Here is a 13,567-nt window from a genome sequence, read left to right as displayed (position 1 = left end):
GGGGACACTCTGGACAGGTCGCCAGTCGATCACAGGGCTACACTTAGAGACAGACAACCAACTCACTTATTGCCAAGTTATGTATTAAAAATCTTTTTTGTTTGTTTGTTTGTTTTGTTTCAATTGTGACAAATTTCCCTTTACTTTCTCTGTGTTTCTATCTCTCCCTCCTTTTTTTTGGTCTCTTCAATCACTCTCTGGGGGGGAAAAAAAAGAAAGAAAGTGTTAATTACAGTAGCAGTGGAGTAACTTGTTGATGGTGGTTAAAGGTCATGAGCTGTGGAGGTAAACAATATCTAAAAATAGCTGGACCTATTTTATGGCCCATGACTTACTTTAATAGCTTACTGTTTTTGATGAAGGTATCATATGATTGTCCACTGAGCTCTGATTTAATGATTGTTAAACAGGTTCATTTGTTCTTACTGTGATGTGCAAGTGTGTTGTGGGTTGATGGCACAGTTTCTTACCTTTTCTGTCATCTATAGCAGCACATACTGCCTATATCACTGTGGTGAACACTTTTATTATCATCATCAGAATCCAACAAACAGAATGCTTTCAAACATTTTAAGTAAAATAAAAACTAAGAGGTTGGCTCTTAAAGGGTTAAAAGAAGACATGAAAGGACAATGATGGTTCTAATGATTAAAAGAGAAACTGAAAAAAAAACATTAATTCTCAAAACTTTATGACGAAATTTCAGTCAGTCTGTACAACGTGGAAAAAAATCCAGAAGTTTGACATACTGAGGTAAGGAGGAGTTAATACTGCTACGTAGCAACGACAGCTTCAGGGACAACAAAGGGTTACATCAGTGCAGAATCACTAACTTAAAGGTATGCATACTTTTTATTTCAAATAATTAATTTCTTTGCATAAATTACTAATTTAAATAGCAAAATTGTTCCCTTTGCACCTCGATGCATTTGGTTTCCTCAGTCTACAGTACAGCATGTTTTGCATGTGCACTTCTCTGTTACACCTGGACCTTGCTTTGCCTGAAACATAACAGAAGAAAAGAAATGGCCCTTATTAAATATTTAACAGGCATAACCAGGAAAACTTGTTAGTAAGCATGCAGTGCATTTGGGCATTTTATGACGTCTTGCATCATGGCTCCTTGAGTGAGCGAGTATAAATCTAATTCACCCCTAATAAAAATTGGATACTAATGAATGCTACAGCTTTGGTCTTGAATGCTAATGTGGTCTTTATCCATTCTCAAGGAAAAGTCTCATGGATTCCAAAAATTCAGTCCAATTCAAAAACTCCCACCCCCCAATAAAAAAGGCAAAGGTCTTAACCTGGGAGGAGGGGTGAGCCTGCACTTTTTAGTTTGTGGATGTCTTCGTTATTTGTAGCTATACAGGTCTCACTCCTATTCTCATTCTAATTGGAGCTGCACCCTTTCTGTTTCTCCCATGGCAGCTCTCGTTCCCAGAGTGAGGACCCAAGCCTCCCAGCCTCCCAGCCTCGCACTCAGCCACAGCCACCCAGACAGCCAGGCTGAGAGGCTCACAGAGAGAGAGCGAGCGAGAGAGCGAGAGAAGGGAGGGGAGGGAGAGAAAAAGCAATGGAGGGAGGAGTCTAGTTGTGGAGCTCTATTCCCTGACTGTCTGCTGCGTGAGTGGTGGAGCAAAAGAGAGAGAGAGAGAGAGCATGAGAGAGAAAGAGGAGGAGGAGGAGGAGGGGGCCAAGTGAGGGTTGAAGGCGCTGAGAATGGATGGGCAATGAGAAACCGAGAGAGGAAGAGTGAGCGCGTGTATTCTCAGAGTCAGCAGCGAAGACACAGAAAGTCTACAAGCTCACATCACCAAGAGAAGCGCGTGCGAGGCAGAGCTGACAACTGGCTACTCTGAAGAGTGACACAGAGAAGGGGGAGAAAGACAGAGAGAGACAGAGAAAAAGAAGAAGAGGAAGAAGAGGAGGAGGAGGAGGAGGAGGACGGAAGACAGACAAGCAGCCTTCCAGTGGTAACAGGAGACACCACTGAGGGACTGTAGCATCGTCCCCCCCAGCAGCACAGAGGAGCACTGTCTCATCTCGTGCTTGTGTTTGTGCCTGCCAACTTCAATTTCACACTCGCCTACTGTTTTTCATAGGTTTTGCCCTCTCCACTAACCAGTCATGGTCCCTTGGGTCCTTCTGCTCCTGTGGATCTCCGGACATGGTAAGTTTTCCACATTAAGTTGCTTATTCATCACACCCCGCGTGCTTGTGATTGCTATGCGACTTGCTGGCTGGGAACTGTGTCTCTGAATTCATCTCTTTGCTGTGACGCCTGAGCTTGTGCTACCATCTGTGTTTTTAACTGCTTCTAATATAGCTCTCCCATGTGAACTGTGATGTCTGATGCGAATGAGAAAAGGAGAAAATCAGAGGGAGAAGTCTGCGAGGCTGTCCTGGAGCTGCGAACAGTTGTAGCTTGGACTTTTATCTGTCAGTAGTTTGTCAAGGCTTTCAGACCCGACAAGTTAAATACTTACAATGCAGGCTTGATATTCCTGTCACACACGCAGACACACACAAACAAAGCCCTCTAACCCCAGTCCAGTTCAGCCAAGCGTTCACTCCCGAGTCACATTGTTTTGAACTGACAGCCCTTCCCCATTGAGTTCAACTACAGGGGGTCTGGTCAAAAGAATAGAGAGAGAAAAAGTTAACGCTGAAGTGCTTCAGAAAGCAGGCTCATGAGTATAGCTTGGCAGCTCCAGCCCTTTGGACACTATCTGCTGTTGTTATTTTTATTCCTAGACAGTCTGTTTGTGGACAGAATGAGGATGGATTAGCTGTTTCCCCGGCTTGCCACCAGGTGGTTGTCTTTGGAAAACAATAGAAGTGAGTACAGTACGGCAGAAATCTACATCTGTGGTGCTGGTGGGATATATGGATGCGCACGGAATTGAATCATGTCGTGGATGTTTGTCAGTTCACAACATCATACTCAGCCCACAATGAGCAGCGTGGTTTATGCTCTGCAGGGCTCAGGGTCAATGACACAAGCACCATCTCTTTTCAAAGTTTGACCCTGTCACGCTGGACTGCATTCTAAGGGGGACACTGACTGAATGAATGTCTGTGTCTGTGCATGTTTGTTTGTGTCTACTTGTTTTTTCCCAGAGGGAGTTGTAATCTTTTTGTAGCAAGGCAGCAGAGAAAAAGCAAAATTCTGTGTGATTTCAGTTTGGTGACACATTCCGGGGGAAATTGACAGCTCAAAGTTGGTGACATGCTGCTAAAACAGCGGCAACAAATGAAACTTGGTAAACAAGATCATTTTCCTCAACACTGATTTCAGCTGTTCAACATGTTGATTTACAGTCTATTATATAGAAGGAAAAAAAAGCCATCATCAAGCACAACAATTTGCTGTGATTATGTTTTTCTGCTGACTCATTTTTCGTGTGGAAACAGAGAGAAAAATAATAAAATCATGACAGACCAATTTGAGACTGACTGGAGTGATGAAGCTTCACAGTCTCTCTCATCATCTGCGGTGCTTTCTCTTGCAGAGAGGGTGTCTGTACAGCCTGTTTCCTTCATGACTGTGTGTATGTTGACACAGGCTGTGCAAGTTGAGGCAGAGTGGACAGAATCAAGGCAGTGGAAGTTTTCTGTCTCTTGTTTTTGTTACGGGACAGTACATCAGACACGGCCTTGTAGATGCTACTGTTCCGGATGTGGCAGCTTTGCTGTATTCTGTTTCCCCTGATTTCATTGTCAAGTCTTTCTCTACCATCTGTGCATATTGCGATGCCGAAATACATGATCAGTCATTAGTCTCTTCTCTTCCATTCTGTTAAGCATCTGCTGAGTTTTGTATCCGCAGCTGACTTCATATCTGCACTACACTGTATTCCCATTTTCAGCAAGTACAGGGCTTAACACCACGGTTCTATTAGACATGAAAACTACTGTTTTAAATTATTGATATAAAGCACACTTTGTTTAGGGCTTTTGTTTTTCAGCCACCACATTTTCATTCACATATCATCACAGGTTTAGCCCCAGTTCTGGGAACAACTAATACCATATCTCACACAGCACCAACTGGAATGAGGCGATTGCTACTACTGAAATGAGATGGGTTTGCTGCGCATTTCAGCACAGTTGGTTATTACCATAATATAAAATACCACTTTCCCTGCCAGGTAAACGGGGGATAACAATTTACCTTCTCTTTGCATGCCTCTGGGGAGAAAAAAGTGCTTCCCCAAAGCTTACTGTTGTTGTACAAATTACGGCTCTGTTTATGTGTCGAGTCGGTGTCAGCAGAAAGCTGCGGAAAACAATCTTGTTTTTATGAACAGGGGGACAGAGGGGAGATGCGACCATAGCAGTCACATACTTAGGCGCAGCTATCCTGTGAGACAGCGAGAAAGAAAGAGAGTGCAAAAATGAGCGAACGAGCGAGAGGGAAGCGGAGAGAAGAGTCACTCCATATACAGAGGAGCTGAGCAGTTTTTGTTTTTTCTCTCAACTTTGAGAAATAAATGATCCAAAGCAAGAATAAGACGGAGAGGGAGAATGAGAAGAAAAGCTGTTGCGAGCTGCTTTCCATCCTGACTATGCTGTTATCGCATGTAGGGCACCTTTTCTTTTGCTGTCACCTCTCCAGCCAGTGACAGATGACACAGCACCAGTCAGGAGGATCTGGGAGACAGTCTCCAGGAACACATTCACCGCAGGCCAAACTTGTCCAGGACCTCGTTTGTCTCCTCTTGCCACCTCCTCCCCCACATTTCTCCTCCCATCCAATCTATACATGGTCCAACATCGGTCACATTCTTCACTTGGCTCTTAGTCTCTTGATTTCACTTGTTCACCTTGCAGCAGCACACATTTTCCACTCCTTTGCTTCACTTCTTCAGTTTTATTTTGTTTTTAATGTCAACTTTTTTCTCGGACTGCGTGTGATTGAGTGCCTTAGTCTACGTCTGAGGAAGGGTGAAATATTGGAAAGCATAATCTCCAGGTGTATGAGGGGCAGTTTAAGGATAGTGTTGCACTAGATGTGCCAGAAAATGTGTTGGAGAAAAAAATCACAAGTTGTCAATGTTAAGTGTATGGTCTCTGTCCTTTTTGCTCTTCCTTTTCTCCTCTATGTCTCTTTGCCTTTTTATTTTTTGTCTTACCTTGCATGACACAGTGGGTAATTGATATGTAAAAGTGTCTGGGCTAATCATTTTTTGGAATACCTTCAACATATGGTTTGCCCACCAGGGGCAGTGCTGCTGCACCGGAATGAAATTCCAATCTTCTTAAAAATCTCCTGCTCTGTCCCTCCCTCTTCCCCCCTTCCATCTCCCCAGCCACCTTCATTATCTCCAACTCCCTCATATATCTCGTGTCAGAACTTCTGATTTCGCCACCCGGCCAGACTAAGCTGTTTCTTAGTCCTGGAAAGCATGTCTTAGTACCCCCAGCAGCCCCTGTTTCATTTACTGCTGTCTATTAACTGCTGTCTGACGACTCTAAATCCGCTTTTCATGGGCGGCAGGCTTTGATACATATTTCTCAACCAAAGTATAATTAAATGTCTTTCCAATGTCATGTTTGGATGTGTGGATTTTTTATAGACGGAGAAATCATTCTCGCCTCTCCAAACCTGGGGGGGGAGGAGGAGGAGGGAGAAGTGAGAGAAAGAGGGAGAAAGAAATACAGCCCATTACACTGCACAACACTACTCAAACAGAAATACCAATTTTCAGACTCATTATTATGAATAGTTATTTGTAAGCAAGACACACTGCTGTCTAATGCATGGATTATGACTATAATAACTCAGAGGTAATTAATTGATTTATCCCCATTCTATTGGAATGCTAAAACTAATATACATTTTTCTGGCGTGTTTTATAAGCTTTGCCATTCCCGCAGTCATATGTTTAATGAAAATATTATGACTAACAACCGCAGAATGCATTCTAAATTTCATCTAAGTATAATCTATATTCAAAATGGGACTGTGGTAGAGGATAATTAATAGGCATGGTAAGAAATGTAAACGTGTCCTTGTCGTGGACAGATGACTTTCCCGCTCTGCATAGATGACAGTCACACAGTGAGTGACAGATGATGTCATCAGTTCATGATGGGCCCAGTGGCAGTGCAGTTTGTTTTCTTGTTTGTGCTGTGTGTCCCATCAAGGCCAGCCAGTTTAAGTCACCTCAGCCGCTGTGACCCCTGCTCATTTCTGTGCCACGATAGATTAAGCCCACTGTAATCCCTCTGAGCCGAGTGCCCTGTTGGATATTTATGGTAATAAGTAAACATATGAATAAATAATCTGAGAGGCTGCTGCTGGACAGCTGGAACTTGTAAGTCGCAGTGTTTGGAAGTGGTTGTGTTAAAAAGAAATGTTATTCAAGAAAAAAAAAAAAAAAAAATCAGTTTTTTTTTTGTTGCCTTAATGCTGCATAAAACAAGCAAAAAAAAAAAAAAACAGGAGTTTGGTCAACGACTGTTCAAACACATAAACAAAAATACCAATTAAAAAAATACATCTCGAATGATGATATTATGTGTCCGATGTGTGTTCATATAAGGAAACAAACTTCCAGTTGTTGCAGGAATTGATCTAAATTCCAATTCGGATTGCATATAAATACAGTATATCCTGTGACTGTAGTTTGGATGAAAGTCTCATTTCGAGTCTGTCAGGAATCAGGTCACCCAGGGAACAGAAAATGATTAGTTTGGAGTCTTCCTGGAAAACCAGGCAATGATCTGCTTCCTTCCAAGCAGTCAGTCAACCAGTCAACAAAATCAAGCTGTTTACAGTCGGGCTTCATTATCCATCTCGAAGACCCTCTTCCCAGCCCCAACAGTTTTCTTTAGTACCGACCAATCAACCCCAAGCCCCTCATCTCGTCTCTTTCTGAGACTCTGCTGCTGGATCTAATTCCTGTGGGATGAATTTACCCAGATTGGAGCACTCAGCAAAAGGGCATTATCCCGGATTACATGTCTGTTGGGCGGCAGTGTTAAGTAATTCAACCAGATGCCGTTGTGATCACTGGGTCACCTGGTGAAGGCAGGGTTAGCAGCTGCACTCCTTCATTCAGCTCTCTGTTGTCACATCTCCGTTCTTCTGAGACTTTTTTTTTCTTGAATGACAGTAAGAATGATAGTTACAGTTGGTCAATTAAAAAAAAAAGAAAAAAGCTACATATAGTAATACTGTTACATGTAGGAAAGCATGTGGAAGCCTTTTCTAAAATCCCAGTCAGGATTTTATTTGGTGACAGATTATGGGATGGATTAATGTCTTCTAAATTGCAGTTTAATGCACAGGAAACAACAGGCTATGTTTTCCCACTAAAGCAACTAAAGGCGGCTCCACAGGACTGCGTGTGTTCAGTTGTGGGGGTGGTATAAGTAGAATAGTGATGGATCACACTGTGTTATTTTTTCTTGGAGAGGACAAAACACTGGCACAGCTGAGCCAAAAGAAATATGTCGGTGGTTTTAACATGACTGTGTTTTTTTCCTCTACTAATCCAGCGTCCTCCCAGCTGAGGTTTTGATAGAGAGTTTTTTATTTTTTTTAAACTTCCTACTGGGATCTGTGATTGCTTGTAGAGCGCAGGTGCTGTACGAGTCGGGTTCAAACATTGTAACGATAAGAAGTTTGTTCCTTTCCTTTCAAAATCCTGCTTTGCAAATCCGAGGCATTAATAAGCCTTTTGTTCAAGAGTTTCAGACTGACAAAATGTTCAGCTTAAATGTTCATTTTGTCTTACATTTATCATATATTATTCAAAGTTCTTAACAAAGGGGTGAGCTTTCAGCATCTTTTTTTTTTCTCATACATTGTGTATGTTTTAGCAGTTTTACTGTATTGAGATGTTAAGTTGAGAAAAAGTCACTCACACCCCAGATTGTAAACACAAAGAGGATCCATAAATAAAGTGCACCTTGTTTACTGTGCAAGGGTTATGCTTGACTCAACATCTGTCATGGAAACAGATATGGAAAACAAGACCACAAGGTTCTGTTGTGCAAAGTATAAAAAGTGAGAGCAAGACTGTTGAGAAAATTGCATTTAGTTATGTTTATGTTCCTGCAGTCTGAGCAAAAAATATTGGATGAAATCTGAAATAAAGCTAAGAGCCACATGTTTGTAGTTATTATATCCTATAATCTGTATTTATATTGTGGAGAGTGGGGGAACAACACATTGAAGGCAGTTGAAGATTCTTTCTCTGATCTGTTAGTGAAAAATCCTGATCACGTTTGTTGGGTCACTTCTGTTAGTTTGGTAATTCCAACTGAGACAGTTGACTCAATACATTGCCATTCCCAAAAATTGGTTTATCAAAGGCAGTTTCACCGCAGCAACAACACCCAGGTGAAACCCAATGCTCTGTCATTTCTGTTATAGTTAAAATTTGCAGAAAAAGACCGATTGCAGCTTCAATATGAATATTAAGTCAGCACAAGATTGGGTTTCGCTAATAGCACAAGCTTTAATTATTCCACGCGTTAGTCACAGAGAATTCACTGAATAGATGCTTCGTACTTAAAAATCACCTGGGTCAGCGCAGCCTTAATAAGGTTAAATTTATACATGTGTATGATCAGTAATGTTGATTTAGCTAAATAGTGTGCAAGGAACGTGTACGCTCTTCCTTCTTTTACAATATACACACATACACCGTTTTACATCTTCTAAATGTAATCTATTCAGAGAGCCACAGTAACAGAGGAACATACCGACTTATTTGTGTGTGAAAAATATTCACATATAAACCTTCATGTTTGACCTTTCCATCCCATTTATCCTTAGGATGGCACTATTTGTGCAGATCCACAGCCACAAGTTTGAGTAAATTATATGTAAGTATGGCCCAGAACAGTGCTGCAACTTGTGTCATGTTTTGTGTCCCTCTATTGCCCGAAACATTTGTTAGTAAACCAACCAAGCAATGCATGAACATGATTGTGGAAGGCTGTGTTAGGAGAGAGCCGAGAAGATGCATGTGGTGCTTCAGTGTAGGAGGCACTTGAGGAATTGGGTTGCTGATCTGATAACGACTTCCTAGTGTTTGGCGGGAAGTTTCTGGGACAGCCCAATATTACACTTGGATGAACTTGCCCTTCTCTCCTCTCTCCCGTTTGCTCCCCATCTCTTTCTCCGCTTCTCCCCGTTCCAGCATTCTTGTGCCAAAGATTCAAAACAATGGACTTGGGGAGGAAAAAAAAAAAGTTTCCATACTGGACACTTCACATGCATTCTGTGTCTGAGACCGTAGTGTGGAGTCTGTGCACTTTTACCGTGGTCCAAAAATTACAGCTGCAAGCCTTGAATGGCAATATAAATGCAAATCAGCCTTTTAACGTGTACAAGCAGAGTCTAAGAAGGGAAAAGCACCTCACCTGTGGGTGATTGTGGATGTGTCTCTGCCTGCCATTACAGCTGCTGTGCATGTTTTAAAAACTGGCAATAGATAGCATGTACAGTACTTGTAATTGTTAGCAAACCTTGAGGCTGTTGCATATGTCTAGACTTCAGTATAATAAAGGATTCTCATGGGAACAGATGGATCATATCATTGTGAGGGACAGTTTTGTGCAGTGATGTGCCTCTGGCATTACCTCCCAACTTGTGTACTACCATTTTTAGTAGATACATCTAAATTGTGCTCACTGTTGCTTCATGGAAGGGCTCAGTAGGTTCTATTTATTAAATGAACAGGAAAACAGTTCTCTCCATGGTACCAGACACCGATGGTGAGAGGCCTGGCTTTTTGAAAGGGTATTTGATCTGGCACTGATACCAAAAGATGTTTTATTCAGCAAAGCACATCTGACACAATAGCAGCAAAAACTTGCTCTTGATCCAAGCGAAACTTTTGAAATTTGCCAGGGGGGGATGTGCAGCTATGAGAATGAAACATGTCTAACACTGCCACCCTCCCCCAACGTTTCCCCCCACTATGTAGATGGTAATTTTTTTCTTTTTTTCCTTTTTTTTTAACCAGATGCCAAATGGGGCTTCAAGCCACCTGCCTGTCCCACTAAGACAATTAAGCAATTGGGAAGAAAGGGCCATTCACTAGTGGGGATTGCAATATTAGCATAGGACCCAGAAACAGCCCCACATACCACTCCTCCCCCACCAAACTTTTTTTTTTTCAGAACCACTAACGTTGGCACTGTGCCAGCTTCTTTCATTCGTATTTGTCTATTTGTTGTTGGGAAAGCCCGAGCATTTGACACCAGTCTTTAGAAATCTATGACACTGGGTTCTTGGTATGCATGGTGAGAGAGAATCCTTCTATTGGTCTCAAAGCAAATTCAGTGTGAGGACTGTGGCTCTGTGTCATTATAGTGGTTTATGGGGGAAAGCTTCATCTGGCAGAACCATCATTTAGGAAGATGCACACACACATCTAAACACACACACACACACACACACATACATTTCATACCCTCACTTGCATTACCAAAGAGCAATCTGCCAGACCACAGTAACAGATGACAAACCCTGGGGTATGTTAGCACTGAGGACTGTACAGTATTAGTAGGTTCCACAACATGCTATAAATAAAGGTTTGTATTGATCCTCAAACATTAATATATCCTAATGTAAGAAAATAGCTGTATTGATTGTTAGCCTGTGCTTCTGATGTATCTTTAATATGGTACTGCTGGGATTCCTTCTGCCCACTTTAATACGCGGCCTATTTTTACACACAGTAATAATTTGGTGTCACAAGCGGGATCAGCTAAAGGCAATCCCTATATATTTTTCACTACTCTGGGTCTGTGCCACAGTGCACCTTTCAAAGTTTTAGTGCCTCTTGTGTCTTAAATCCTGTCTTTATCAGCTGGGCTCCTCGAGTGGATGTCAGGAACCTGATAGAGTAAACAAAAAGTGAATTAAAATATAATTAATTTTTCAGTGGCCACTCAAATATTCACTTTGCTGATTTGGAGGTTGAAGAGCTCTTGTCACACTCTCTGATTTTTATTTTATTTTATCAAGTGCAATTTAATATTGTGGAGGCTGGCCTGGGCAATGAAAAAAAAATGCTAATGCACATTGGGGAGTTTAAATGATTTGCTATCCTTTCAAATCTGTTGGCAGGGGCTTCAATCTGGCTGGCATCCTGGGGGAATTCACAGTGGTCATTGCTCAATCCCTGGGGGACATTAGTGCAAATCACAAAGGAGCACAGAAGTCATTTCAGTTTTCTACTTTCCTTTGGCCACTGCCCAATGCTAAATGGCAAAGGACCGGCTCGCAGTACTGGGAAGGGCAAACGCCTTGCCTCTCTCTGTATCTAACCTTTTAAACCTGATTTAATCAAATCAAAATACCACAGTGCAGACCCATTTGAGACAACCTGAAGACAAACAGTTGAGGAGGGACCAGAAGGCCTTGGGGTGAACCAAGGGCAAGGCCATCCATTACTTCCTGTGCAACCAAGAGCACAGGGACACGGAAAATGCCTGCGGTGCATGATGATGAACAGACTCCACATCAGAGATTGGATTAGAGTGGCAAGAGAGAGAGCCCTAAAAGCTATGCCAGTTTATTGAAGCCTTATCTAAAGCGATAATGTTACTACAGAAAGGCCCATGTAATGACGGATGAGTGGACAGGGCCCTGTAAACAACTAACATCAGGCAAGATGAGTATGGTGGATAGAGAAGTCCACCACGGTCAACTCATCTTCTTTTAAGAGCAGGAAGCAGGACCGGTGGATTGTCACTATGAAATGGAACCATCAACTGCTGGTTACCCTGCAGTGTCATCATCGCAGGTGTATTTAGTTTCGAGAGGTACAGTGCTCAGGTTCACTGCAATTTAGGTCCCATTTCATCACTGATACCCATGAGGCATTTGCGGGAAAATGATAGAACTGTTATATTGCTGAGATTTGTAGTCTCCCTGAATGCAGCAGTCGGGTTTATGATATTTGAAATCTGTGTTTGAACATGTTTTGTCGTTACATGTAAAATAATTTCCCCGGTTGTGAAGTGCAACAGTCACACAGAGTGTATAGAGAGAAGTAAGATGAAAAGAGAAAGTACGTCTGATTGATTTCATTGAATTGTAAATAAAATGCAAACTAAAATTTAGGTAAAAATCCTATCCTTGTTTATTATGTTATTATTATTATTATTGTTGTTGTTGTTGTTGTTATTGATAATAATAAAATATTTCTTTAGGATGGCAAGGGGATTTTCCCCCTGCTGAAAAGCAATGTTATCTAATGGTAGACGAATGATAGTAATGACAACACAATGCCGAAGGTAAACAAAGATATCTAGTGCTTAGGAAGGCAAGTGAAAGGAGAATAAAGAATAACAAAGGCAGAAACATAAAAATAAATAAATTTCAAAAGGAAGAGCATTCATGTCAGAAATTAAAACATATCTGTGTCTTGCAGCCCTAATCCTTAATGCCAGTGTATTTGTTGTCTGAGTAGAGTATTTGTGCGTATGGGCAAACAAGCACAAATGTGATTTTCTTCTCTTTGGTCGTATGCTAATTTTATTACTTTACATTGTTTGCCTATCTCACTCCAAACAGCTCTGGTGCGGAGTACATCTCAATGGTTTTCAAAGGACCCAGTGCTGTTTGGTTTTGGCAAAGTAGTAGAGTAACTCAGGCGATTATTATTATTTAAAATACCCTTGTGTGACTTTTAGCTTATGTTTCACTATGATCTGGTTGGGAAGAGTCATTGCCCCTGTCCCAATACAGTGTGACACCAGCACAGCAGGACATTAAAAATGCAGCAGGGCATCTAAAGATGATCGTGGCAGCACAGTGGGATGTTCAGAGGTCTCAACCAATCCCCCCATCACCTCCAGGGCATGGCCCCTAAAGTTTCCCCAGGTTGTGAGTGTGAATTATTAACAAGGCTTTCATTAAAAAATGCAATTTGCTCAGGCCAGCTGTACAAACTCCAACACAGCCTCATTTAAAACATGGAGGAACTATCTCATAAATTTATGTTGGATCTCCTGCAGCCCCAAAGAGTCTCCTCCAGATGGGTGCAGCTCCACACTGAGTGAAGAGTTAATGGTTTGGAGTTTGCTGTCAGTCTTCATGTGTAGACTCCCTGTAACTGCTTAACAATTTTATATTTCTTCTCTAAATAAGATGTGAGATGGGATGTGTGGCATCAGTTTAATGGATTGCTTAAATATATGATAAGTTGGATCTAATTTATTTATTTAAAATAAATGAATCTGTTCACACGCAGTCTTAATATAACAATTTCTATAACATTTTTTTGAAATACAGAAATAGGGATATGTCTGGCATTAGCTGAAGGACAAATCTTAAAAGAGAGCCTTATGTTGGTCTGGGAATTGGTATTGCTGTTGTTTACTCCAAAGCAGACATCTTTTAGCTTCTCCCTCAGCTCAGATCCTTTTGATCATCACCTCCATATTGGATATAAAATGGAGAATGAACAGCTCTGCAATACAAGTGACTTTTAGGGTTTTTTTGTGACTCTTTGAAGACTGCCAAACAAGTGACTTTCATCTCAAAAACCAGCAGCTGCCTTGTACAAAAGGAGAACAGGACAAAATGAGA

The 13,567-nt window shown here is 41.5% G+C and overlaps 1 protein-coding gene across 1 annotated transcript in view; it reads left to right on the top strand.

The window, feature by feature from the left end:
* The first annotated feature begins 2,103 nt into the window (after window positions 1-2,103).
* kirrel3b (kirre like nephrin family adhesion molecule 3b) overlaps window positions 2,104-13,567 on the top strand; it is a 154,710-nt gene continuing 143,246 nt past the window's right edge. The window contains exon 1 of the mRNA XM_008277597.1: window positions 2,104-2,173. Coding sequence (XP_008275819.1) covers window positions 2,131-2,173 — 43 coding nt within the window. The 5' untranslated portion in view covers window positions 2,104-2,130. The remainder of the gene's footprint in view (window positions 2,174-13,567) is intronic.

Source organism: Stegastes partitus, unplaced genomic scaffold (genome assembly GCF_000690725.1).
Source record: "Stegastes partitus isolate 25-593 unplaced genomic scaffold, Stegastes_partitus-1.0.2 Scaffold102, whole genome shotgun sequence".
In the NCBI taxonomy this organism is placed as follows: Eukaryota; Metazoa; Chordata; class Actinopteri; family Pomacentridae; genus Stegastes; species Stegastes partitus.
Note: the sequence above shows the minus strand (reverse complement) of the source record. Positions and strands in the feature narration are given on the sequence as shown.